The sequence below is a fragment of the Stenella coeruleoalba genome (assembly GCF_951394435.1).
Source record: "Stenella coeruleoalba genome assembly, chromosome: 4".
Taxonomy (NCBI): Eukaryota; Metazoa; Chordata; class Mammalia; order Artiodactyla; family Delphinidae; genus Stenella; species Stenella coeruleoalba.
In genome coordinates this window covers 144,061,122-144,088,006 of record NC_137149.1, presented here as the reverse complement: position 1 = coordinate 144,088,006, position 26,885 = coordinate 144,061,122, and the positions used below count along the sequence as shown (strand labels likewise).

The following is a 26,885-nucleotide window of genomic DNA, read 5'->3' as shown; positions in this document are numbered from 1 at the left end:
AGTTTTGTCATCAGTCTACACTAGACTACGTCAGCAGTAACCCTGCGATATCTTGCCTGGTTCCTTACCTGCTTCCCTATCTATGAGAACTTGGTGGTTTATTTACTCCACCATCAGAGAGTCTTTTGCATTTCATGATTATTTGTTCATTCTCTGCCTCCCTACCTATGTTGAGGGTAGTCTGAGAAAGGGGTGAGGGTGTCTTCAAATAAGTCTCTTATATCATTAAGATCAAAACCAAATCATAGCACAAAGCAGATACTCAGTAATGTCAGATGAATATTGAAATAGGAAGAAGAAATGCAGGTTGTCAAAATAAAGAAAATATTTTCCATATGTTAATGAAAAGCAAAAACATTACTCAATGCTGAGCCATCTTTTAATACTGTCCACATACATTATGTATAAGAATGCCATAGGGACTTCCCAGCTGTCAGAGTGGTAAAGAATCCGCCTGCCAATGCAGGGGACGCTGGTTTGAGCCCTGGTCGGGGAAGATCCCACATGCCACGGAGCAACTAAGCCTGTGCACCACAACTACTGAGCCCGTGCTCTAGAGCCCGCAAGCCACAACTACTGAGCCCACGCACCCAGAGCCCGTGCTCTGCAACAAGAGAAGCCACCGCAATGAGAAGCCCACGCACTGCAAGGAAGAGTAGCCCCCGCTCGCCGCAAGTAGAGAAAGCCTGCGCACAGCAACGAAGACCCAATGCAGCCAAAAGTAAAAAAAAAAAAAAAAAAAAAGAATGCCATAAAAATGTAAGTTAGAATTAAAGTCATAAAGAGAGGTCATTTTGTGAGGACATGACAAAAACTACAAACTACTCTTATGACAAATAGGAAGTTGGCACCAAATCAGAGAATATAAGATAGAGAAAACTATTCAACAGTTCATTCTCAAAGGGAAAAATTAAAACTTCATTTGAATACATCAAAAAATTATGTCTATTATATATAGAATGGATAAACAACAAGGTCCTACTGTATAGCACAAGGAACTATATTCAATATCCTGTGATAAAGCATAATAGAAAGAATATGAAGAAGAAGGTATGTATATGTATAGCTGAATCTCTTTGCTGTACAGCAGAAATTAACACAACACTGTAAATAAACTATACTTGAATAAAATACATTTAAAAAGATATGAGCTTCTGCAGAGTTCTAATGCCACTAATTTCACCACAAAAGAGAAAAGAACATGCATGTATATACATAAGCAAATGTGTAATTTGGAACTGATTTCATGAGAGCTAATTTTGGGTATGTGAATAGTAAGTTTTAAAACAGAATCTGTGAAGATCCATCTGAAGATAAATTTGACATTTAAAATGTATCCTGCTCCATTGTGGAAAAAAACGTTGAACTGATGATAAAAGAAGAAGGAAACTTTGTTTTTGACACAATAAAATAAAAAGGGACTTTGGTGGACTTCATATCCCTCCATAGATTGCTTGTGTGATGACAAGCAAGGAGTACTGACCCTAAGAGCCTTTTTTTTTTCCAGAATAGGAAACAGAAAGTTCTAATATGACACTATGTCCTGCTGCCAGATTCCTGACCACACATTTTTCTGTAACATTTAATAGATCCTCTACAACATGCTAAATAGTTCCTTAAAATTTAATTCACAATGCACAAGAAATGTCTGAAGCTTTAAACAATAGCTTAAAAGGAACAAGGTCACTGTAGCCAAAGAAAAAAGGATATCTACAGAAAAACCCGGGAAGGAATTACATGACTGAGCTGAGGTATCATGCCTTATTTCCCAATCATAATCTAGATCCATGATAGCTTGATTTATGCAGGCCTAACTCGGGCTTCTGAGCAGCCAGGTGTAAATAGCAGATATCCTTTAGGGAATTTACTGTAAAGATGCTTCATGACCTTTGTCGATGGTAAATCCCAATAACAAGAACCACCCAATGGATTTGCTCGGACAAGTTGTATGCAGACTCAATGTGCTCATTCAGGAGGTTGAGAAACGTACCCTGACCAGAGATACTGCAGTTCCAGAAAAGGCGTAAGGTCTGCCTCGGGGCCATTCATCTCTTGCTTTCTTTGATCCCAGAATTCGCCACCAAATGAAAACACAAGTTACGCATTATATGTTGCTACTGTTGAAAACTCTCCTCATATAGTTTCTGTCTGACAACCCAAGGGGAATAGAATAATCCTGAAATAGAGCATTTTCCAGCAGTTTATCTATTAAAGAACATTATAAAAGTCTATTTTGTTCAGATAAGAAAACACCAGGGCTATTAAGTAATATGAAACCAACAATTACTCTATGTTACACAATATTATGTAGCTATATTTATTAGCTGCCTCATGATTTAGGTGAGTTAATATAACACCTTGTCCAAATTTTATACTGTTAAAGTCAAGACTCTCTTGTCATTACTATATATTGTCCATGCACCAAAATTTCAAGCTGGATTTTAGTCATCAAGCAAGAAGACTGGCGGAAATAATATTGGAAATAGGCATCTTGCAAAATAGTGAACTCTCCCAAGATTGTCTTTGAATATTAGAGAAATCTTAAGCCTAAGAAATGTATTCAATACATACTCAAATACTGGTCTTGTTCTAGGATTCTGAAACTCAATTTAGTTACTGAGTCAAAGGTCCAACATATAACACTTCAGACTGTTTAACAGTCAATTTTCCGGCTAAACAGAATTTCTATGTGATTCAAGTACAATAATATAAGAGGAAAAAATTCATAATAGAACGAATTATTTTTCAATTATGTATACAGAATTTTTCTAAATTTCTGTATTATATTTAAAATGTCTTGTGGTTCCAAATGACTATTGTCATTAAGATGCATCACAAACATGTTCCATTTGAAAAGCTTTGTCATTCAAGCCCATCCTATTTTCTATTACTCTTGTCATTGTGCAAATATATTTATGACATGGACAGAACAGAGCAGAGGTGTTGCATTGCTGCCTGGTACCCAAGTTTTTTGTTTGGCTTGGTTTCGTTTGTTGGCGTATTATGAATAGTGTTTTACGTACTGCAGACGGGAAATATTTTTTCAATTAATTAACTTACATGACAAAGAATCTGAAGTGCACATTTCTTCCTGATTGCTGTCACATTTACCCAACACTACAGTGAAGCAAAGTGGAATGAATTTAAAGAAACTGTCAGTCTAGAGATGTTGCCTTTCTCATCACAGCTCAGAGGAAGACTAAGGTGACTTAAAAGTTTTTTAAATCAATGAAACATAAATCATGTGTTTTCATATGTGAGAAACAAAGTACTTTTTTCCCCTTATGTATTATGGTAAGATTCTTATCCCCAGTCATATTTGAAGAGTCAGTACAAAACAGCATTATTTTTTACATGGTATGGTACAATTGGAGGTGTTTAGTGAAAGATCTAATAGGCGGAAAACTTGTTTGGGTAGAGGATAATAACAGGATTAGTATTTGACTGGTGTTATGCCTAATACTATCTATCCCAACATCAGCACTGCACTCCTTACGTTCCTTCTTGCCCGTGGTGCTGTGTAGGGCTCATTCAGAGAACTTTAAACACAGTCTTTGCTCTCTAGAGGGCTTCACAGTAAAAGGTGTAGAAAAGTGAAAGGCAGAATAGAAGAATGAATTGACACGAAAGACCCATTTTAAATTTGGTTAATTACATTAAAGTATATGTATGTGACTCTAAGAAACCACACACAGAAGGTAATAGTCACAGGATGTGCATTTGATATCTCCATGTGAATTAAATGAAAACTGTATGCTTCTTCCTTTATTATGTACTTCTGTACAATACATCTTCATTTGTCAGTATTTGAGACCAGGAATTCCCAGTTAATGACTAATCCAGAATTAAATGTAGGAAAAGTTTATTTTAGACAATTTATTAAAATGACTAATTTCATGACCTATAATGTCCGAAACAATTGAGTTTTATTAGCCAAGAAGGATATTTGATACTGGAGTTCGTTATTAATTTAGTCAAAAAGCAGCTTAAAGTATTCGAAATGAAGATGCTTAAGAGAAAAAATTTAAGAGAAGTAATCCAATAAAACCAACCATTACATGGAGTTGGATGTTTTACTAGACACAGCAGAACTAAGTTCTAAATATGTCGGTGTAAGCGATATTTAATTCTAATTCAAAATAACCTTAGGTATCCTGCATTCTTCTAGCCAATACTTACGTCATATGTAAAGTGAATAAAACATTCACTGGAGCTGTCTGAGCAAGTCTATCACCTTGAACTGAAACTAAGTTAATCGCCTTCCCAAAGGGAAGACCAAAACAACACTTGATTACAGTGAAATGCCGAAGAACACTTAACTTTTCATTTACATCTACACAAGTAGACCCTTGAAGAATGGTAACTCTGTATCCACAACAGAAGATGAAAGCAGAATCTTTGCCGAGTTGATTGGAAGCTAAAAGCTCTCAGCAAAGAATATACCTGATGTTAAGAAATACTTGATAATCATGCTTTCCTTTTCTGCAATAAGAAAGACACGTTTCGGGCTTCCCTGGTGGCGCAGTGGTTGAGAGTCCGCCTGCCGATGCAGGGGACACGGGTTCCCACATACTGCGGAGTGGCTGGGCCTGTGAGCCATGGCCGCTGAGCCTGCGTGTCCGGAGCCTGTGCTCCGCAACGGGAGAGGCCACGACAGTGAGAGGCCCGTGTACCGCAAAAAAAAAAAAAAGAAAGACATGTTTCCTGCTTATACATCAGAAGAGATATCACAATAATGCTACATCTTTAAGTAAAAAAATAAACATGGTCAACTACAAGTTACCTGCATTCAAAAAGTATTTTGGCCAAAACAAATAATTCATCTTTTACTTTCAAAATACTTTCAAGAAAAAAATGTGGAACTCACAGAGACAGAGTAGAATGGTGTTGCCAGGGATTGGGGGCAGGAAAGTGCAGATGTTGGTCAAAGGGCACATATTTTCAGTTATAAGATGAATTAGTCATGAGGATGTAATGTATCACACGGTGACTAGAACTAGTAACACTGTATCATACACCTGACATTTGCCAAGAGACATGTAACCATCTGCAGTAATGGATTGTGGTAACCGTTTTGCAATGCATACGTATATCAAATTGTCATCTCATATACTTTAAATATATACAGTTTTGTTTGTCTATTGTACCTCAATAAAGCTGTTTAAAAGTTGTTTAAAAAAAGATACATTCAAGATATTCTGTACCAGAATACCAGAAATGTGTATATATATGGCCATATGTTGTGATATTTCTCAGCATTTATTTAAAAATAAGAAAGTCATACTGGAAAGACCCAATTCACTGGAAATTTTTTTAAAAATCAACTTCTTAAGGTTCTTTTTCAGGTAGTAGACAATCTTCCTCTTTCTATCAGACTGACAACATTGAAGCCTAAGTCGTTTCCCTTTAAGCTTCCTATCTACCAGGTCCACAACTCACGCAGTGGTGGTGGGGGTTAGGCTGGGGTAGAGGTGACCGAGTTTAAGTGTTCAAATGAAAAGCCTCTTAGAAACTGCTCTGGTCCTTATTTATGTGTCAATCCAGGCTCCCTTGGCCCCTGGGATTGGGGGCCACATCAGAGCCCCTTGGCCTCTGCTACTACTGCCTCATTCCTTGACATCTCTGGTTGATCTCAGCTCCTTTCAAGACTGAGGCAGGGGTCAGGGCTGCACTTGGGCTTGGCGTCCACCAGGCTCCTTGTGATGGAAGCTGCAGCTGCTCTGACAGCCCCGGTCCCTGGTGCTCTGGATCCCCAGCATCTGCCTTTACTGGCCTGGTGACACCATCCAAAAGTGTGTGGGAATTAATGCCCAGTAGGGAAACTAAGATTAGTGAGAGATAACGTGACAAGAATTCCTTGCCCTTCCTCCCTGCTCAGGGACTGTTCTAAGGCACACTGGTTCTGCGTGTTCTACCTGGACACTTCCTCTGTGCAAGCCGACTGGTCACATTTTCTTGCTAAGCTATGGGAAGGGATAATGCAGTATCTTTATGTGTTTTCCCTCCCCCGTGCTGTTCTGCAATTGCACCCCTACTAAAGCATTAGTGTGTAAACCTTGCTTCAGCCTCTTTTTTCTAGACTACCTGGGCTAACACAAGAATTGAAACCTGAATTTTGATGTCAACTCTTATTTTTAAAGAATTTAAAAGAATTAAATTCAATTTAACAAACATTCCCTTCTATATACCAGGCATTGGAAGGCTATACACATGAATACAGTCCAGGCTGAGTCGTTATGGAGATCCTAGTCTAGCAAAAGAGATAAATAGAGGGATTAGAGCAAGAGTCACCAACTGAGTGACATTCAAATATTTAACGACCAGTATGGCATGAGGACTACCAATTACAGCAGATATTATCCTTTTGGATGTTGGATTACCAGAGATGCTACGGCAACCAGGTGGCCAGAGTTCACTCAGAAAGCTGAGGTCCACATTATTTATCATCTGGAACAGAGGTATTGCACTATTTTAATAGCTGGTCTGGTAGTCTGGTGTGTAGTATCAGTCTGCACACCAAATACGATAAGTCCCAAAGACACATAAGTAAATGGATATCCACGTGACTGAGATTTTATTGTGCAGAAGCATTGGATTACGTACACTCTCAGGAAACTTCTGCACTTTATATAATCGGCTTTATGTTGTCCTCCTTTAAGAAAAGTTTTCTACCCAATCTTCCTGAAATGGATCCAAATGTATAGAAAATAAAAAAAGAACAACATTTTGCACACACTTTGAGGTATGCACTTCAACCACAGAGATATGAAGTATCTTTATATGCAGTAAGATTTATGAATCTCTTCGGAAGTTTTGACTTCGTGTCTACATGATATCTCAATAATCTGCCTCTTCTGTGAGTTTTATCAGTCCAGGATAATTCATAATGGTGGACTGAGCTCTATTTTATCGGTCTTACCTGAAAACATGCATTGGATTTGATTTTGAATGCCCGCACTTCTTTATAACACATCACTGATGCTTTTTTGAAAATTTTTCTTCAGTTAGTCTTCAGTTAAATGTGCTCATACAAATGCTGTTACAAACACGAGTGACGCACTGGGAGGTCCCCCAGTTTTGAGTCTCTTGAAACTCTTTAATTCCAAAGTCATTGATGTGATAAAAAGCAACTCGGCAAGACTCAGCAGTGAAATATGCCAAATTTCAATAAGCTGTCACAATTTCTTCCAAAATTGCCTTAAAGTGGTGAAGATTAAAATCACAATCTGAAAGAAAATTCACTCCCTTAATTACATTCCCCAACACAGCAAGCAACGAGAACTGCTCACATATTCCACAGCATGACCCATCCCGCTCAATGACACGATGAAAATTGGGCTCATGAACTTTCTCTTTCGCTTTGAATAAAATGTTGAAACCTTTATTTGTCCTCCTTGTATGGCAGGTACCAACATGTGAAAACTGAACTCAGTTTTTCCATGTTTAAACCAAACTACAAAATCTTTACTGAACTGCTTTATTAGGGTTTTTATAAATTGTGAAGACTTGTGCAAACAATACTACAGTCAGGTTAATTCCTCTCATTCAACAGGCTGCCTGGGGGATGTTGCTTGTTCCCCATCCAGAGCAATGAGTACGTGATTCTGACCAGGAGAACGGAGAGGCAATTTATCACACCTTGGAAGGCTGAGTAACCAATTGGTATTTAGAAGAGGGAAGAAAGTAGATTTCAGGCAGAGATAATGGTAGAAAATTAGGGAACACAGAACCATAAAGACATGTGTAGATAAAGAAAAGCAAACTATTAGAATTGGAATTTTAAAAGCCCTTATTAGATAAATTACTGATTAGATATTATTACTGCTTATTAGCCCTTACTAGACACATTCTTCTCATTTTAAAGATGAAGAAATTCCCAGAGAAACTGTCTTGACAATCTCTAGACAGCATAAATTGACACGACACTGGAATACCAAATTTTACAATGTAGCTCTAACCTGTTTCCCCAAATCCAGACTCAACAGTTAACTGCAAATGTATCCACGTCAATGTCCTGTGTGGATACATTTGATACACACAATGTCCTGTATATTGACAGACACACACAATGGAATATTACCCAGCCATATAAAGAATGAAATAATGCCTTTTGCAGCAACATGGATGGACCTGGAGATTATCATACTAAGTGAAGTAAGTCAGACAGATACGGCTTATATGCAGAATCTAAAAAAGATACAAATGAACTTACTTACAAAACAGAAACAGTCTCACAGACTTAGAGAACGAATTTATGGTTACCAAAGGGGAAAGGTTGGGGGCAGGGGTAGATTGGAAGTTTGGGACTGACACCTACACATTGCTATATTTAAAATAGATAACCAACAAACACCTACTGTATAGCACAGGGACCTCTGCTCAGTGTTCCGTAACAACCTAAATGGGAAAAGAATTTGAAAAAGAATAGATACATGGATATGTATAACTGAATCACTTTGCTGTACACCTGAAACTAACACAACACTGTAAATCAACTACAGTCCAATATAAAATCAAAATTAAAAAAAAATATTGAATGTAATATGTGAAACTATCTGACTTGTGAAAAAAAAAAAGGAATGTCAGGATTACTATGTCTGAAATGGATTTACCTTCTCAAAATTGTTCTGTCACCTAAAACTTCCATTTTTGTTACGACTTCCCATCCCCTCAGGTTCCTAACTAGAAATGTGGATGCCATCCATGGTTACTATCCTCCCCATATGTCTAGTCAGCCTCCAGATTATAAAGACTGATTTCAGAAAGCATCTCAAATCCAGTTTCTTCTCTCCGTTTCCTGCTACCGCTGGCTTGATTCCAATTCCTCAGCTCTCCTTTGGGTTATTAAACAGTCTCCTCACTGGTCCCCCTTTTCTGCACATGGGGTGTGAGATGCCAGAAGAGCCTCCAGCTCAGCGGCAGTTTGAAGGGTGTGAAGTATTCTTGTGAAACAGGATGGGGATCAGGGATAGGACTGTACTTATTGGTACAGAAATAATGGTAGTTACTGGTATAGAAGTAATATTAGAAACCACAGAAATACATGGGATTGCCCCAAAACAGGATGGTGAAAAAGGAAGAGGTGAGGATAGAAATACAAAGTGATACCTTTTGCTTTTTTACAGTCTACTGCTGACTATATTCTCCCACCTTCCATGTGGATGTGGAATATTCTTTCATCAATTCACTAGTTAAATCAGAAAATTAACCAGCCAGACTTTCCAAATAATTACAAGAAGAAATATTGATAGTTGAAAAGACTACATAGAGCAAAATGTTAAGCTAATGGTGTTTGATGATTAATCAGATACTTTAAAATAATGTTATGGATTCAATCATAAATTTAATTGTTTCAAATCATTCTTTAATTAGCATCAATTCTTTGAAGTTTTAGGGAGCAGAAAATAGCCCCAAATTATATTTTAAAAACTCTACAGGTTTTGGAATAATAGCTATTATCTGTGCTTAACTCTATGGAGACTGTGTTAAGAACTGTACTGTATAAATGATAATGACAGCCTTATATTATAAGCCCCTTTCATCTGTCATCACTTGTGATCTCAAGATCAGTTATTTTCATCGCTACAGAAATGGTTTTGATTAAATGTCTAAGTGACAGAAGCATCAGTGATTTAATCCCAATACGTTCACCATTTATCTTTCTCTTCCTACATGTCCAGGGTTTAGTCCTCTTCTCTCTCTTTAACAATGTTTCTTAACCCTCGTTGCACATCAGAATCAGTCGGAGAGTTTAAAAAAATTACCGTTGCCTCAGTCCCATCCCAGTCGTTTCTATTCAATTAATGTGTATTTGGATGTGGGCGCTGTTTTTTTTTTTTCTTTTTTTTCTAATGAAAACAGGGCTGAGAATCACTGCTTCTACATTCTCTCCCATTTTCTGGAAAATAATCTATTACATTCTCAAATTTTATCTCACCTCAATGTCTTACTTTCCTCATGTATAGATTAATAAATCTAAGTTCCTCTTCGATATCTCAACTTAACATGTCCGAAGATAAACTCTTGACCACTCCTCTCCGAAATTTGCACTGTCCACCTTCTTACACGCACAATAGCTAAAAAGTATGGGATTTGGATTTTAGTTAGACTGCTGCCACCCTGATATCATTGCTTATATTCTTGTCCTCTGACAGCATAGTCTTTACAGAGCAGGCAGAGCAAACTTTTAAAAATGTAAATGATCCAGGTGAACTTACTTACAAAACAGAAATGGACTCACAGACGTAGAAAACAAACTTATGGTGACCAAAGGGGAAAGGGGGCAGGGATAAATTAGGAGTTTGGGATTAACATGTACACACTATATATAGAACAGATAACAAGGACCTACGGTATGGCACAGGGAACTATACTCAATATTTTGTAATAACTTATAAGCGAAAAGTATCTGAAAAAAATATATGTATAACTGAATCACTTTGCTGTACACTTGAAACTAATACAACATTGTAAATCAACTCTACTGCAATTTTAAAAACCATAAATAAAAAGTGTAAATTGGATAATGTATGCTTACAACCCTCCAACCATCTGCTTATACTGAGAATGAAGCCCAGTCTCTTCCCGTGGCCTTCATGTATGTCCATGCAAGTATGTGTGCACATGTAGAGGTACATATACACACAGGCATGAAAGTGCAGGGTAGGGAGAGGAGGGGATGCAGATGTACTTTGAGATATGGAGTCACAGGAAGTTTCTCAAGCTGTCTGAAGATGTTCTCTCCTATGCTTCTCACTTTTCTCTTCCAGCCCCTTTGTCGGGAGCAAAGAGCCCTCTGCGTCTTTCGCGTACTCCCTTTTTCCTTGACCTCACCTGGCAAACGTTTGCAGGAATTCTGCCAAATGCCCTGCGGTCACATACATTTTTGGCAGACGCTTTCCAAGAACAAGTTTGATTCTGCACAGCACCAGCTTCTTTACTCTGGTGAGCATTAAAGAGGAGGATGTAAGCAGCAGATGTGGGAGGTATTGGTGTTAAAAAAAGGATATTTGCTCACCCACTAGAATCTGTAATTGCTCTGACTTTGACCTGTGCTTGGACAGTGAGTTGATGGAAACTGTGACCTGCTGGTCAATCAAGGAGGCACAGCCTTGGGGCTTCCTGGGTTTTAGGGCATCATCCTGGCGTTCACAAGGCTTTCCTAACTCGGGATCTGGGAGGCCCTCGGTGCCTTTTTGGATTAATTCCGCCCCATGACTTTGTTGTGAAGTTTAGGCAGGACTGGGACATGTGAGTCCATTTCTCTGGTGGGTGCTGAGGAGGGCCGTAGAGCTTCTTCGTTCACATAACTGAAGGACTCTTTCCCTAAGCCATAAAACTGTCTCCTTGGCAGTTTTTGGCTTAGGTCGAATTTAAAAATAAATGATAGATGCCGTCACCTGTGCACCATCTGCAGCTGGCGTTCTGTACCAGCCACTGCAGGCTCACTGGGTAAATTTACTCTGGCTGCTACCTGACGCCCCTTTCCACCACGCGACGTTCAGGACTGGACTCGGATGGGGATATGGGCACCTTCACTGCAGTGGCAGCACATAATAAAGAGACTCCCAACACATCTGTGCCCCGAGAAATTACAGCGAACGAAGGACAACCTGGCTCCACAGTAAAACAAGATGAAGCATTCGACTATTAACAGAAAGAAATTTCAGACTCTCACCAAGAAAGAATTTGAGAAGGGGAACTCATTTTTCAGGTGACCTTGAAAGGGCTGTTAGGATTTGGTATAACTTGAGCACATCGTAGCAGAGTCCTGGAGACTGCCTGTGGGCCACACATTGCCTCTGTAGTTTCTCCATCAGAGGGAGGAGTGCAGGGTCCTGGGGCGACTGAGGCGATGAGATGGGATCCCTGCTGGGGACCAGGGTGCCTAGGACACCAGCATGGTTGTCAGGTGGCACAAGCTTACCCATATACCAGCTACAGTTATATAACATTTATATAAATATAACTTTCATGGAAGCATTATTTATAGTTATAGAAAAGTAGAAACAATCTAAATGTCCTTCACGGGATACAATTAAATCAATTTTACATTATAAACAAAGAAGGAGGCTGACACTCATGATGCATCGTTTAAAGTAAAAAAGCGAGTTTCAGGCTAAAGATAGTACCATCCCCTCCATTTAAGAAAAGCGTGTGTATGTGTGTGCATGTGTATGTGTGTGTGTTACATACACATGCAAATATCTAGGATGTTCTATATCAAACTTCAACAATAGTTCCTGGAAAAGTGAACTATGGAGGGAGTGGAGTAACCGAAAAGGACTTCAGATTTTATGTTATCTGCTAAATATTGTTTGAATTTTACAAGGAATATATGTCATTTTGGTAATTCATAACTAATCTATTAGACAAAGGAGTTGGAGTGGTGTGTGTGTGTGTCTCTGTGTGTGTGCGTTTATAGTTTTTAAAATCAAAAGTTTGAGGATAAAAGCTAGTGGATATAGTCTGAGAGGTACTTGGAGATTTCACTTGTCCTAAGGTTCCCACACACAGTGCTTGAGGCAATGACCATGGGCAGGGCATTTGCAATGGTCGCCCACATGGATAAAGAAAAATTTGCAATACTAAACAATTTATAATCTTCTTAAATGTTATAATAGTACATATATAGTACTAAAGTAAATACTATAAATACTTAATCAACCAATATTATATGCATATAGTATGTGTATATGTAAATGTGTGGATTAAGTTATATATGAAATCTGATGCTGATCAATACATTAGCAAAGAGGTTGATACAGAATTGAAAACTTTTATTTTTATAAAATTATTTAATAAAATGCCAGAAACTTTTCAGAAAATAAATTTAAAATTTTCACCTTTCAAATAATTTTGCTTTCAGATTTTGAAGTTTATAAATAAAATTTATAATTTACCTTTTAATTATAACAGGTAACTTTGAATATTTAGAAAAAAATTCTTAATATGAAAATAATTTAAATTTTACATTTACATTAAAGGACATTGTTATTATAATATATTTGAATTTTCTGTATTTTGAATACAGTTACATTTTACTCTTTTAATCATTTAGATTATTACTTTTGCTGAAACCCAAATTATATAAAAAATATTGATTGTAACAACATATTTTGCTGAAAGCAAGAAAATAACTTTTTGTGAATAAATACATAATAATATATGAATTAAGAAAGTTTTACAGCATTATTTCACCAAACATTGCTGATCATTAATGAGGAACATGTAGATGTGAGCAGAAATAGTTAAATTAATATGTCTGTGAATTTTTGTCAATTCATTGTTGTATAAAAATATAGCTTTATATTTCTTAAAAGCAATTTATTGCATAAAGTTGTATTTTTTAATGTAGGGGAAGAGGGTATATTTAATTTAAATGCATTCGCTTGATTTCAAACTGTTAAATATTCCACATATATCCTGAGTTTCCATTTGAGCTCGTGCTCCAAGTATCCCGTTCATGCCCTTGTGAGCGAGCCTCCAGACTTCCACGCTGACAGATGCACTTGAGGAGGAGGGAAGTATTTGACCGCAGAATGAATTAGACATAAATAGAGATAAAGAAAGGATTGAGGAGACAGGCACACTGACATTATCAGGACAACAGCACAGAGCAGACTTGGGGGAGCTGGAAATCTGCACAGCCTCACGCCCTCATCACCCATCACATCCGAGTGCACATTTACACTCAGAACATACCTGACTCACTCTGTGAAGTACGAGGAATAAGACCCTCCAGGAAACACATAACTGGTGCCCACTCTGTCCCTTTGCTGGGCTCTGGGGGAGAAGTCACATGACAGGCTTCCTGCCCTCAGGGTGTCTCATCTACGAAATAACTGAATGCATAACAAGGGGAGGGGGAAGAGAAATAATAAACCAGTCAACCTACCTGGGATCAGGGGGAGAAAAGATAAGGAATATGGGAAATATAGGAGCTACTCTATAGGAATCAATGAAAAAGATTTAAGAACAGAAACATATCTATGAACTTTACTTGGGCACATAACACCAATAATAAGAGTCAAAGCCATGTAGATAGACACGATTTATTAAATCTGAACACTACCTCTTGTACACGAGGAAACAAGGCAGTCTAATGTTTCTCTACTGTTATTCCCTCAAGGGAGTGTCATGAAAACAAAATAACTTGATTATGAGTCTACTCCAGTGAAAACATCTATAAAGAAAATCATCATGATTTTGTCACTTCATGAAGAAAGCTACATGAACAATGAATTGTGGGTACTGTCTGCAGTATCAGATCCTAGTTACTGATTTCTTTCTGCTTTCAACAGGTCAAGAGATTTGCTTCTTTTTCAAATTTGCAGAAATATAGTACTTCACAGGGCAGAGATGAAAAAGGAAGTTTTTGGATGTCTGGTTTTGAAACTGATTTTAAAAGAGTCAACCATTAGGGGAAGACTCTGTCACTGAAATAAACATAGGACTGCATCTCTGGGACTTGCTGGTAATATTAAGCCAGTGAGCTCACTTAACCTGTTTTTGCCAGTGCTAAGGTGACACAGTAATGCTTACCTGCACCATGGAGGATGATCAGAAAGTCAGAGCCCAACCAAAGGGGAGAGGTGCGGGGGGGAGGGATAAATTAAGAGGTTGGGATTAACACATTGCTATATATAAAATAGATAATCTGTTGTTGGACATTTAGGTTGGCTCCATGTCCTGGCCATTGTAAATAGTTCTGCAATGAACACTGTGGTACATGTCTTACAGATGAATGGATAAAGAAGACGTGGCACATACATACAATGGAGTATTCCTCAGCCATAAAAAGAAACGAAATTGAGTTTTTAGTGAGGTGGATGGACCGAGAGTCTGTCATACAGAGTGAAGTAAGTCAGAAAGAGAAAAACAAATACTGTATGCTAACATACATATATGGAATCTAAAAAAAGAAAAAAAATGGTACTGATAAACTTAGTGGCAGGGCAGGAATAAAGAGGTAGACATAAAGAATGGACTTGAGGACACGGGAGGGGGAAGTTGGGGCAAAGTGAGAGAGTGGCATGGACATATATACACTACCAAATGTAAAATAGATAGCTAGTGGGAAGCAGCCGCATAGCACAGGGAGATCAGCTTGGTGCTTTGTGACCATCTAGAGGGGTGGGATAGGGAGGGTGGGAGGGAGACGCAAGAGGGAGGGGATATGGGGATATATGTATACATATAGCTGATTCACTTTGTTGTACAACAGAAACTAACACAGCATTGTGAAACAATTATACTCCAATAAAGATTTATTAAAAAAATAGATAATCAACAAGGACCTACTATATAGCAAAGGGAACTCTACTCAATACTCTGTAATAACCTATATGGGAAAATGATCTGAAAAAGAATAGATATGTGAATATGTATAACCAAATCACTTTACTGTGTACCTGAGGCTAACCCAACATTGTAAATCAACTATACTCCGATATAAAATAAATAATTTTTTAAAAAAGACCCAAACAGCCTGAGAGCTCCTGGGTCCCAGGGAAACTCTTGTCTTCAGGAGGAAACATGCCCTTTTAGTCAGCTAAGCAGCTACAGCATATTAAAGGGATTATGAATGTATAAACAAATCTCTTCAATTTCATCATCTATAGAAATTGTCTAAATTATTGTCTATTTTGATTTCTGCCTCTTAAGACATAGCCTGTTGAAGACCACTGTTAGCTCACTTTTTTTGGTAAGTTTTCTTTTTCCTCTCACTATTATATTAGATGTTCAATGTTGAAATCACATAAAAATATTGAAAAATAATTTCATGAACACATAGTTTACATTCCAGAGGAGGTGAAATATACATAATTCAGCGCCTGGGAGCCAGCTGCGCAGGAAACAAGCCCATTGCTCTTGCCTCATACCGTAACTTCTGGTTGTCCTAGAGGCTTGGGAGTAGCTCCCTTTGCTATCACTGTGCCCTGCCTGTACAACTCCCCACCATTGGAAATAGACACATATACCTAATGATTAGAAAATAACTTTATTTAAAGGAGACTCAATCAACCACACATCATTCATACAAACTAAGATGCCCGGAGATGCTGGCATCCGGTTTGACTTTGGTTATGTTGTATCCGCTAGATTCCACTCTGACGTGTGGACATTGGCACCTTTCTGCCTGATCTACTGATTTCACATGAGAATTTGATGCCTGGTGAAGTCTGGTGGGTCAGATCTATTGCCTTCCTCCAAATAATCCATTTTCCTACCATGGCATAGATACCTAATAAACTCTGAAATGCATTTTTATACTTACACTTGAACATGCATAGGTCTGACTTTATAGAAATTTAGGGTGTTTTAAACATAGTCAAAGTCAAAAGTAAAACACATTCAAGATGCTTTGGATGGATATCTAGCTAAAAATGGGTGACTGCCATATCACAGATAAAAGGCTGGAAATTCGATTAAGAATTTGACTCTATATTTTTTAATGTTAAGCCTTGTTTTTGAACTGAGACTGGAAAAGGAAAGCAGATGTTAACATCTCTTTCCTTCCACTTTCCATCACTGAGTATGAACAATGGTAATACGTTCCATTCCACTGATAAATACAAATAAACTCCATTTAATTAACTTATTATTGATACTTATTAAAAAACTGAGAATTATATACAGAGGTACTTTTTCCATTTTACGTATGAAGATTTGAGGGCTCATAATCACCTAGTCATTAAGGTTTCTTAACCATATTCTTTATTGTTTCTTGACTTGCTGAAAGGTTCCAGTAAGCGATCCAACTCTTAATTAAGGAGTCTTAAGATTTGTTACAAAAAATGATCAGATATTGTACTATCTGGTAACAGAGTACTGACTGCCAATATTGGAAATTTTAGAAGGACATTATGGTTGTGATATTTTTTTCTCTGAGGCTTTAAGATAGGGTTGCCAGATAAAATATAAGATGCCTGCTTTAATTTAAATTTTAGATAAACAATGAATATTTTTAGTATAAGCATGCCCTAAATTTTGTGGGGGACATGCTTGTACTAAAAAATTATTTGTTTTCATCAGCTATTCATATTTAACTGACGTATTATGTTTTCATTTGCTAAATCTAGCAACTCTATTTACCGAGCACTGCTAGTAAATATCCAACTTATATATTGCCATACTGAGCTCTTTGCCTGCCCCTGTCTGTGCCTAATCTAGGGACATCTAATAGATTTGTCAAAAACTAGCGAATTGATGTTCATTGATGTTTGGTGTTTTTGAATTGCAAATACCATGATTACTAACCATTTCCTCTGGCAATTACTGTACTGAAATAAAAAACAGCTCCTTATTTATTCAATGAGGGAGAAATACCCGATTTACTAAGTTTCATAAATAGTGTCTGAAAACTGGTTTCTGAATAAAGAGATTGATGGTTGATTGTCACGTGTGACCAAGTCACCTAGTAGTCCAGGGAAACGTAACTTTGTAGAGTGATCCAGCCTGAGTGGTACCCTGAGAGGCCCCCATAACGTCCCCTGGAACCTGGGGCCCAAATCCTTGCTTAAAGTATTTCTAGAAAGAAAGGAGAAAGCAGTCATATTAAGAAAACTCAATAATTATCAAATAAAGGTATCTCGTGTCACCTGAATATAGACTGTTTTCTGTCTTAAAATGAACTGTATTTTATGACCATATTTGAGTATTCCTTCATTTTTCTTACTATTCTAAATAAATAAAATTTTAAAATGGAGGGTCTAGCCTCTCTTCCCTCTGGGAGGTCATGGGTACAAATGTGATAAAGTAGCACTGGGGCTGCACCTCTGTCCTATTCCCCTTGTCTCCATGTTTACTAGAGACACCGGTTCCAAGATCTCTTGGTACTGAGAAGGTCACAGGTGTTGCTGGTGTCACCAGGGTTTTGAAACATCAACATCACAGAGCCAACCGATTTCAAATTACCCTGAACACATTTAAAGAGACCTCTTTTATCTTTGTTCCAAAATTGCAATCCTGAAACTTGCAAACTTACATAAACATAGTTATTTGCCAGGAGACAGACCAAGCCAGAAGACAGACATGGTATAAATACACATTTTAGAAAATGGTTAATTATTGAAAAGACACTTTATCTAAAAATCAATATGATGATGAATGCTAAAGCTATTTTACTTTTAAGGACTTTTAAAGATATAATGAGAAAACTTCAAAGAAATTTAGTGACTGTCATTTTAAAGCTAATGCCCAAATTTCCAGGAGTGTGAATTACTTTCCTCTGCAGTTGGTGACCTTTGGGGATAATTTTGGAAAAGTATTCCATTTAAATCAGTGGGAGTCCACAGTAGAACAAACAAATGAGGCAGCGAGTAGGGCTTACGTTGAAAAAAATAGGTATGTACACATGTAACAACAAAGAAAACTAAGCTCTACTAAGCTGTACTAGTCGGTGACTGGCCCAGCATCCTCTCCCATGCTGGTAACACACATCACATGACCCAAGTTCTGGAGGACAGAGCATCCCTCCTGAGGAGGAACGGACAGTGGCTGCCTCACTCAGCCATTTAATTGCAGCATATTTCAACCTCCCTTAGTTTAGACATGCCCTGTTAAATGGATTTCAAGGTTATTTAATCTGGTTTAGTAAATTAACCTTCATTCATTGGACAAGTGGCTTATAGCTACCTTAAAAGAAACCACAGATTGAAAATAAACAATAAAGTCACACAAGCAAAAAATAATTGTAGAAAGGGATAGCAAGCCCTTCATCAGGCACATTACAGTTACAAAGTAGGGATGATTTAATCAGATCTTAGAGTCACAAAAACAACAGACTTTAGGATTATGATTTAAAACTTGCTTCCCGTCCTCTATGACCGGAGGTGTGCCCGGCTATCTCTGTGCTTTGGACTTTGAAATATTAACTAAATAATTGTATGACGTCATCATCATCATAAATAACATTTAAAATATAATAATATAATACATTTTAAATGTATAATTTTTTCACCACTATCTCACTTTAATTTCTATTTTTATGTGTTTTACAGTCTACCGAATGTAATGATCCACCATATAGCTTATTAACAAATATAGCAAAATAAAATATATTTGGAAATGTGTGATAATATTTTTAAAGAATAAAGAGACTCAATAAAAAAAAATTTGGAGGCCCCTAGTTTAAGCTATGGTGAGGCAGTTTGTAAAGAAAATAGATGCTAGGTAGGCATTACCAAAAATCACCCAAATCTTGAGATTAATTAAGGTCAGTATAGTAAGCAAAGAAGAGGTTGGGGGTTGGAGATTTTTCTGTTCATATAGAGAAAAACTGTAGACAATGCAAATGTAATTGAAGGAAGAAAAACCTTTTGTGACTGGAGAGAACCTACATAGGATTTCTCACTTCCAAAGTGAAAGGCAAGTTTCATTTTCCTTGATGAGGGTTTTGAAAGAAGGGGCGTTTAGCAGGAGAAAATCTGAAAGGTCCTTGATGCTAAAAAGTTCAAAGCCCATATCAGGTTTCAGAGACAAGGAACCCTCCCCCTGTAAGATGAAGAGGTCTTTTTGAAAGATAAGATGAAAAAGTCAAGGATTATCTAAACTTTTGCTCTGAATCCTCTTCTCACCCAGCCCCAAATTCTCATGCCTAAAAGACTTTTCCATTTCGACACCTTCAAATACCACACTTTCCAACCCCAAATTCTCCCTTATGTATTTCTACCTGAATTCATTCTTTATTCAACATGTATTTATTGAAGATCCTCCCAAACGTCTGTCCTTAGCAAGAAAACACACTCATCTTTGCACTCTGAGTATTCCTGTCTGTGTGAGAGTCATTTCTCACAGTTAATTGATAAACTGCAGTCTGGTTTCATTTATCTGATTAATTAGGTCAGAGTCCACTCCTGAGAAATGAATAAAGTATTGGTGTGTGTTCCAGTTCGTTTTCTAAGCTCTTAAGGCTGAGGATCAGACAGACAGTGGAAATGCATCAAGACACAAGACTTCTGCAGGTTTCTTGGGAGGTAGCCTGAGGCCCTCTTCTTGGAGAGCATAATATCGCTCCGATATCCTCACTGTTTTGTGTCCAGCAAGCACTGTGTTGTTTTTCCTGCGTAACTCCTGCACTACATGCCGGACATTGTGCTAGATGCTGAGGGTGCAAGATCATTCATTATGGTCCCTGTGAGCTAGAAAAATGTATCTAAGTAAATCAACATCCCCAGTAAATTGTGTCAACTATTACATATGCTATAATAAATGCTATCTGAGCTCTGAGTTGATGCCTTACCTGAGTTTCCATAACAAGCCGGAGTTAATGAGGAATCAGGGAATGACATATGTGAGAAAATAGAAAATCTACGTATTGGTCTTTGGCTCCCTTGTTCCAGGCGCAGGAGTCCAAAAACCCTTGTAACTTCCTAAGTGATAAGAGCATTAGAAGCATCTTTGGTCTGATGAGGCGACTCAGGGTGGGCTCCTGGATGGCTCCTGGAAGGGGGCTGGTCACCAGAAAGACCAAGCCATGATTAGAAGCTTGGAATTTTCAGCCCCATCCTCCATCCTCCAGGGAGGGGAGAGGGGCTGGGACAGAGTTCGTGATCCATCGTGGCTATGTGAGGAAGCGGCCATAAAAATCCCCATAGTGCAGGTTTCTAGGTGCTTCCAAGTGGCTCAATATATCCACATACTGGGAGGGTGATGCACCCCAAGTACACGGGGACAGAAACTCCCAGGCACAGGACTCTCCCAGACCTGGTCTTATGTGTCTCTTCATTTGGCTCTTCATCTGTATCCTTTATCATATCCTTTAATAAACTGGTAAATGTACGTGTTTCCCTGAGTTCTGTGTGCTGCTCTAGCAAATTGTTTGAACCAGAAAATGGGGCTGTAGCCAAGTCAGACAGAAGCTATGGGGAGCCTAGGGACCTACTCCTTGTGACTGGCATCTGAAGTGGGATGGGAGCAGTCTTGTGGGACAGAGCCCTCAGCCTGTGGGATCTGATGCTATCTCCAGGTAGAAAGTGTCAGAATTGAGTTAAATTGTAGCACACCCAGCTGTTAGCACAGAGAACTGATTGTTGGGGGGAAAACTCCCATACATCTGGCATCGGAAGCGTTGTACACGTGACAGCAGTGTGACAATAAAGCTAAGACCCAAAAAGGGAACTGTAGGCTTTTGCAAAACAAAACGTTAGGAGAAGGAAAAGAATGGAGAAAATAGAGCTATCTGGAATGAAATACCATGTTCTGGGGAGACAAGTGGTTTATCATAATTGAGTGTAATATTATGTATATTGCATTAAAATAACAAGTAACATTTATAGTCTTTACCATGTGCCACACACTGTTCTAAGTGCTTTATAAATATTAAACCATTTAATTATTTAATAATCCTATGAGGTAGATATTCTTTTCACCTCTACTTTAAGGATAAAGAACTGAGGTACAGAAAGGTTAAATATCTTGCTCAGATATAGTCTTAGAACCAGGACCGAAACCCAGGATGTGGCAGTCCAGAGGCTTCACTTTTAACAAAGAGGCTACATAATATGGTGATTTCTTACGTGTTCCTACTTAACTATAAATGTAATTAGAGCAGGAATTGTGTCTCACCACCATATAGTACAGCCAAACACATTTGACAAATGTATGTTACATGGTGGAAGAGGTTAAGATAATAGATAAAAGCCTGACAAAAGAGATCCTGATTAAATTTCTCAGACCTTAGTCCCAGGACTGCCTGAGTATCTCCTTAGTAACATTCGTTCCTCCCTCACGTGCAATGAGAATCATGTCCTGATCCTATTTCCCTTTTATACTCTATTTTATAGACCAGAAGTCCTGCATTCCCAAGCTGGTGACTCTGAAAACTGTATCACCCTCTTATTACACTTCTGCACATGTCCTTATAAAAAATCCACCTTTTAAGTTATTACTTCCAGACCACTATCTACAGATCAAAAAGAAATCTTAATAATAAATACCATATACTATTTTTGTGACAGTTTAAATGTAGGAATGTATGCTGTAAGTTCTGATGTTTTTGTGTCAGAATTATTAAGTAAAAATAATTTTCTCTTTATATTACAAAATATTCAGGGTGTTTTGAAATTTTAAAATGAGCCCCCTCCCCATTTTTATTCTTTATTGTTTCTTTCTTCGTTTTTTGAGTTCCCAATAAAATGCCAGACATAAGGTTTTAGAGCCAGACTGACTGTGATCGAACCCTGACCCTTGACCTCCATTAACTGTGTGACTTTGGGCAAATTACTTGATCTATATGTGCCTCCGTTTCCTCATCTGTAAAACGGAGTGAAAATGACTTCTTCATTGTGTTGTTGGAGGATTAAATGAATTAATATTATATAAAGCCCTTACAACGGTTTCTGGCAAATAGCAAACACTACTTAAATATTAGTTAGTGTTATGTTCATTTTTAAAGCACAACCAGATTTATCCCTTCTTTCACTCAACAAATATGTGTTAGGAACCTACTATATGCTGGACCTGCTTCTGGCAATGAGAATGTAGCATTGAATTAAAGAGAAAGCATCCCTGTCTTAAGAAGCCTACTTTCTATTGCAGGGACACAGACACTAAACAAATGAGTCAATATAAGTGTGTCAGCTGGTAATAAGTGCTGTGGAGATAAACCAATGCCTAGAAAGCAGGAAAGGGGGTTGGAGAATAGGGGTGTTATTTAATGCAGAGTAGGGAGTAGATATCTGAAGGAAATGAAGCAGGCTATCGCTTCAAGAGGAAGATTATTTCCCTGCAGAACGTATATCAGATTCACTCAGGAAAACAGAAGCCATTCTTTGTATTCCAAGTACGAAGTGTTTTCGTGTAAGTCACTAGAGACTTGCATAAGCTTTGGAAAGGCTGAGGAGGGCAGGTCAGGGAATCTGTTGCCAAAGATAGTGGCCATCAGTACTGAAGAGCTTTTTATGACTTGAATCTCAAGAACTCCAGAAGCTCTACTGGTAGACTCCAATCCAGAGCCATCTAAGGTAAGAGGTTTTAAGAAATGTGATGCTGAGGAATCCTTAGGAGGGGATAGAAATGATGTGAAGGTAACAACAGACATCCCGGCAAACAGAAGGAAGGGAAAATGCAAAAAGAACATGTCTGATAATGTTCCAGGAAAAGCAAGAAAACCAGTGTGGCCAGAGCAGAGGGAAACTGAGTATGGAATGGACAAGGCTTGGAAAGTAGTAGGGAATGAGCCAAGGAGCAGACATTTAACTTGGCAATAAAAGTTTTGCTCTAGTTACTTTGCTGTGATGAGGGAAGAAGGGCAATTTAGTAAAACCAATGAAGAGGCACTTGCAGTAATCTGGTAGAAAGATTACAATGGTTTGGGTAAGCAGTGAAGAGAGGTAGCCAGATTCTGGATTTATTTTTCACGGTCTGGATGTAGTTTGAGGGAGGTGAATAGAGGATGACCCTGAGGTTTTGGATCAGAGCAATTAGGACAATGGAGTGGTCATTTCATGAGATGGGAGCAATATAAAACATTAGGATTTGGGGACTTCCTGGTGGTCCAGTGTTTAAGACTCTGCACTTCCACTGCAGGGGGGAGCAGGTTCGATCCCTGGTCAGGGAGCTAAGATGCTGCATGCCGCTGATATAGCCAAAAACAAAAACAAAAACATTAGGTTTTTGAGAAGGGGGAGATTAGAAATTTTTTTTAACCATATGTAAATTTGCAGTGTTTATTAGACTCCACGAGGAGTGTCAAGAAGACAGTTAGATACTTGAATATAGATTTCAGGAGAGAGATCTGGGATGCAGCTATAAATTTGGGAGTAATGAGCATGTAGCTGAGTTTTAAAGCCAAGAGATGGATGAAATCGCTTAGGGAGTAAGTAAAAATAGAGAAGAGGTTTAAGGATTCAGTCCCAGAGGAGTCCACAGTTGATAAATAAGGAGAATGTGCTGAGCCAGTAAAGAAGTCTGAGGAAAAACAGCAGCTAATGAAGTGAGGAGAAGGTTAACCATGAGAGAGTGGGGTGTCCTGGGAGTCAACTCCGGGGACAGTTATAAGGAGGAGGAATTAACCACATAGATCAAATGCTCTGTCAGAAGACAACTGAGACTTGACCATTAAATTAGCAAGGTGAAGGTCACTGGTGACCATGACAATGCAGTTTTGATGAAGAAAGAGAAAGCTTGCTTGAGTGGGCTCAAGAGAGAAAGGGAAGGCATTAACTGAATGCAGAAAATATGGACAATTTGTGAGGATTTTTTTTTTTCTGTAAATGGGAATAGAGAAATGGGCTTAGCAGGAATGGTGTGTTGGGTTATGAGGTCTTTTGTTGTTGTTTAAGATGGGATTAACGGCATATGCTTGAATGCTGATGGGAATGATGGAGTACAAGGGAAATACTGATGATTTCTGGAAGAATTTCTCCAGTGACTTTGAGTAAGATGGAGGAAATTGTATCTAACACACAAGTTGAGGCATTGCCTCAGCTGAGATCGTGGACTCTTAACTACTCAGCCAAAGGAGGGGAGTGTCAAGTGTACGGACATGGATCAGTGGGTGGGTAGGTGATGGTGGAAGGGCTTGTGGATTCATGGAAGTTCTCTTCTGGTTGCTTCTATTCTGGTGAGAAACAAAGCAAGGGCATCACTTGAGAGGGAAGATGAGAGAGGAGGCCTCAGGGGTCTCAGGGTGAAGGTATAAAATAGCTGATTAGGTTAGTGAGAGAGTGAGTGAGCTAGAGAAATAGGGACTGATGATAGTTACTGCTCTATGGGTCTGCTTCTGGTAAGTGGCCAGGAAGTTAAAGGGAGGCGTGGGAGGCTTGTTTTTCTTCAGTCACATTCAGGGCACAGCTAAGTGTCCAGAATGGGCAAAGAATTAGATTTAACAAGACTTAGAAGTCTTCCAACCAAATACTAGAAGAAGAAGGGCAAGTAAGATGAATGGTACATACAAGGGAGTGATTACAATGATGGATCGAGGAATCTAAGTCATGTAAGAAGGACACTGAGAAGCTCACTGGGCTAAAGACAGTGAAAAGTGGTAAGATCAATGGATTCAAGGTCTAAGGGGAGGATATCTAAAGATTGTTGGAGATGGATTCTAGAGACAGTGAGCCAGAAATATAGGCAGGGTGGTCAGAGAGAGATGTACATGGCAATGAGATTAAGAAGTGGGTATAGTTATTGTTAAAGACAAGGTCTAAGCTGCACTGTACGAGACAGTAGCCACATGTGGCTATTTAAGTTAATTAAAATTCAGTAAAATTAGAATTCACTTCCTTAGTCATACCAGCTACATGTCAGTGCTCAATAGCCACAGGTGGCTTCTGGTTACTTGTCTTACTCTGTTCCAGCTGCAGTAATAGAGTACCATTCTCTGGGGAGCTTAAACAACAGCTATTTATCTCTCACAGTTTCGGAGGCTGGGAAGTCCAAGATCAAGTGCCAACAGATTCACTGTCTGGTGAGAAATTGCTTCCTGGCTCATGGATGGTCATCTCTTTGCTATATCCTCACATGGCAAAAGGGATGAGGAAGCTCTCTGAGAGCTCCTTTAGGGCACGGGCACTAATTCCATTCATGAGGGCTTCACCCTCATGATCTAATCACCTTCCAAAGGCTCCGCCTCCAAATACCATCACGTTGGAGATTAGGTTCTAACATATAAGTTTTAGGAGACAAACACTCCATCTATAGCATAGGTACAGAACATTCTCACCACTGCAGAAGGTACTATTGAACAGAACTGGTGTAAGATATAGCCATAAGAAGGGATGGCTTAGTTAGGATGGAGGCTAGGATACTGAAGGACAAGGAAATGATACACAAGATCATTGGAAGGATCAAGTATTACAGGAACAAATTTTAAGAGTGATACCAATTCTATACAGAATAGAGAACAATTTTGAAGATCGCTATCCAGGAGCTAACATGTTCAAGGAATAAGGGGGATAGATCAATGGCCTGTAGGTGATTATAACAAATAGAATTGGGCTTCCCTGGTGGTGCAGTGGTTGGGAGTCCGCCTGCCGGTGCAGGGGACACAGGTTCGTGCCCTGGTCCAGGAGGATCCCACATGCCGCGGAGGGGCTGGGCCCATGAGCCATGGCCACTGAGCTTGTGCGTCCGGAGCCTGTGCTCCGCAACAGGAGAGGCCACAACAGCTAGAGGCCCGCGTACCGCAAAAAATTAAAAAAATAAAAAAAGAGAGTTATTAGGTAGTACATTACGACAGAATGAGCTTTGATGCTAGTGTTTTTTTAGGGAAGAAGGAGGCATGGTGATCTGAAAGGAATTAGGAATTATATCACGTAACAGAGAGAGGAGTGAGGAATGGCTTATCAGCAATTCCCTTACCTGCAGCACCAGCTCCCTGCATTACACTCCCTCTGTTTAAATACTCAGAGCATTTTCTACTTTCCTAATTAGACAGATGCACATTCTTAATTATATATTTATTACATGCTTATTATTTACTTTTTAATTTTTCACTGCAGTTTTGGTCGATATGTCATATGATAGAGTAGGCTTGCTTTTTAATTTTATCTTGAATTTTATTATTTTTTTAAATAAAGCAGGTTCTTATTCGTTACCTACTTTATACACATTAGTGTAAATATGTCAATCCCAATCTCCCAATTCATCCCACCACCACCACCACCCTCCCCTGTATCCCCCCATGGTGTCCATATGTTTGTTCTCTACATCTGTGTCTCTATTTCTGCCTTGCAAACTGTTCATCTGTACCATTTTTCTAGATTCCACATATATGCGTTAATATACGATATTTGCTCTTCTCTTTCTGAATTTCCTTCACTCTGTATGACCATCTCTAGGTCCATCCATGTCTCTACAAATGACCCAATTTCATTCCTCTTTTATGGTTGAGTAATATTCCATTGTATATATATATACCACAACTTCTTTATCCATTCATC

At 38.5% G+C, this 26,885-nt stretch overlaps 1 protein-coding gene across 19 annotated transcripts in view; it reads right to left on the bottom strand.

The window, feature by feature from the left end:
* The window catches only part of MARCHF1 (membrane associated ring-CH-type finger 1), a gene marked incomplete at its 3' end in the record, with an annotated part of 840,798 nt that overhangs the window by 335,071 nt on the left and 478,842 nt on the right, over nucleotides 1-26,885 (bottom strand). The window contains exon 1 of one of the 19 annotated variants that reach the window (XM_079920621.1): nucleotides 6,920-7,205. The exons of the other annotated variants lie outside the window; for them this stretch is intronic. Within the exon in view, the coding sequence (XP_079776747.1) occupies nucleotides 6,920-6,929 (10 nt within the window). The 5' untranslated portion in view covers nucleotides 6,930-7,205. Of the gene's footprint in view, nucleotides 1-6,919; nucleotides 7,206-26,885 lie in introns of those variants that run through there. 19 annotated transcript variants of the gene reach the window in all.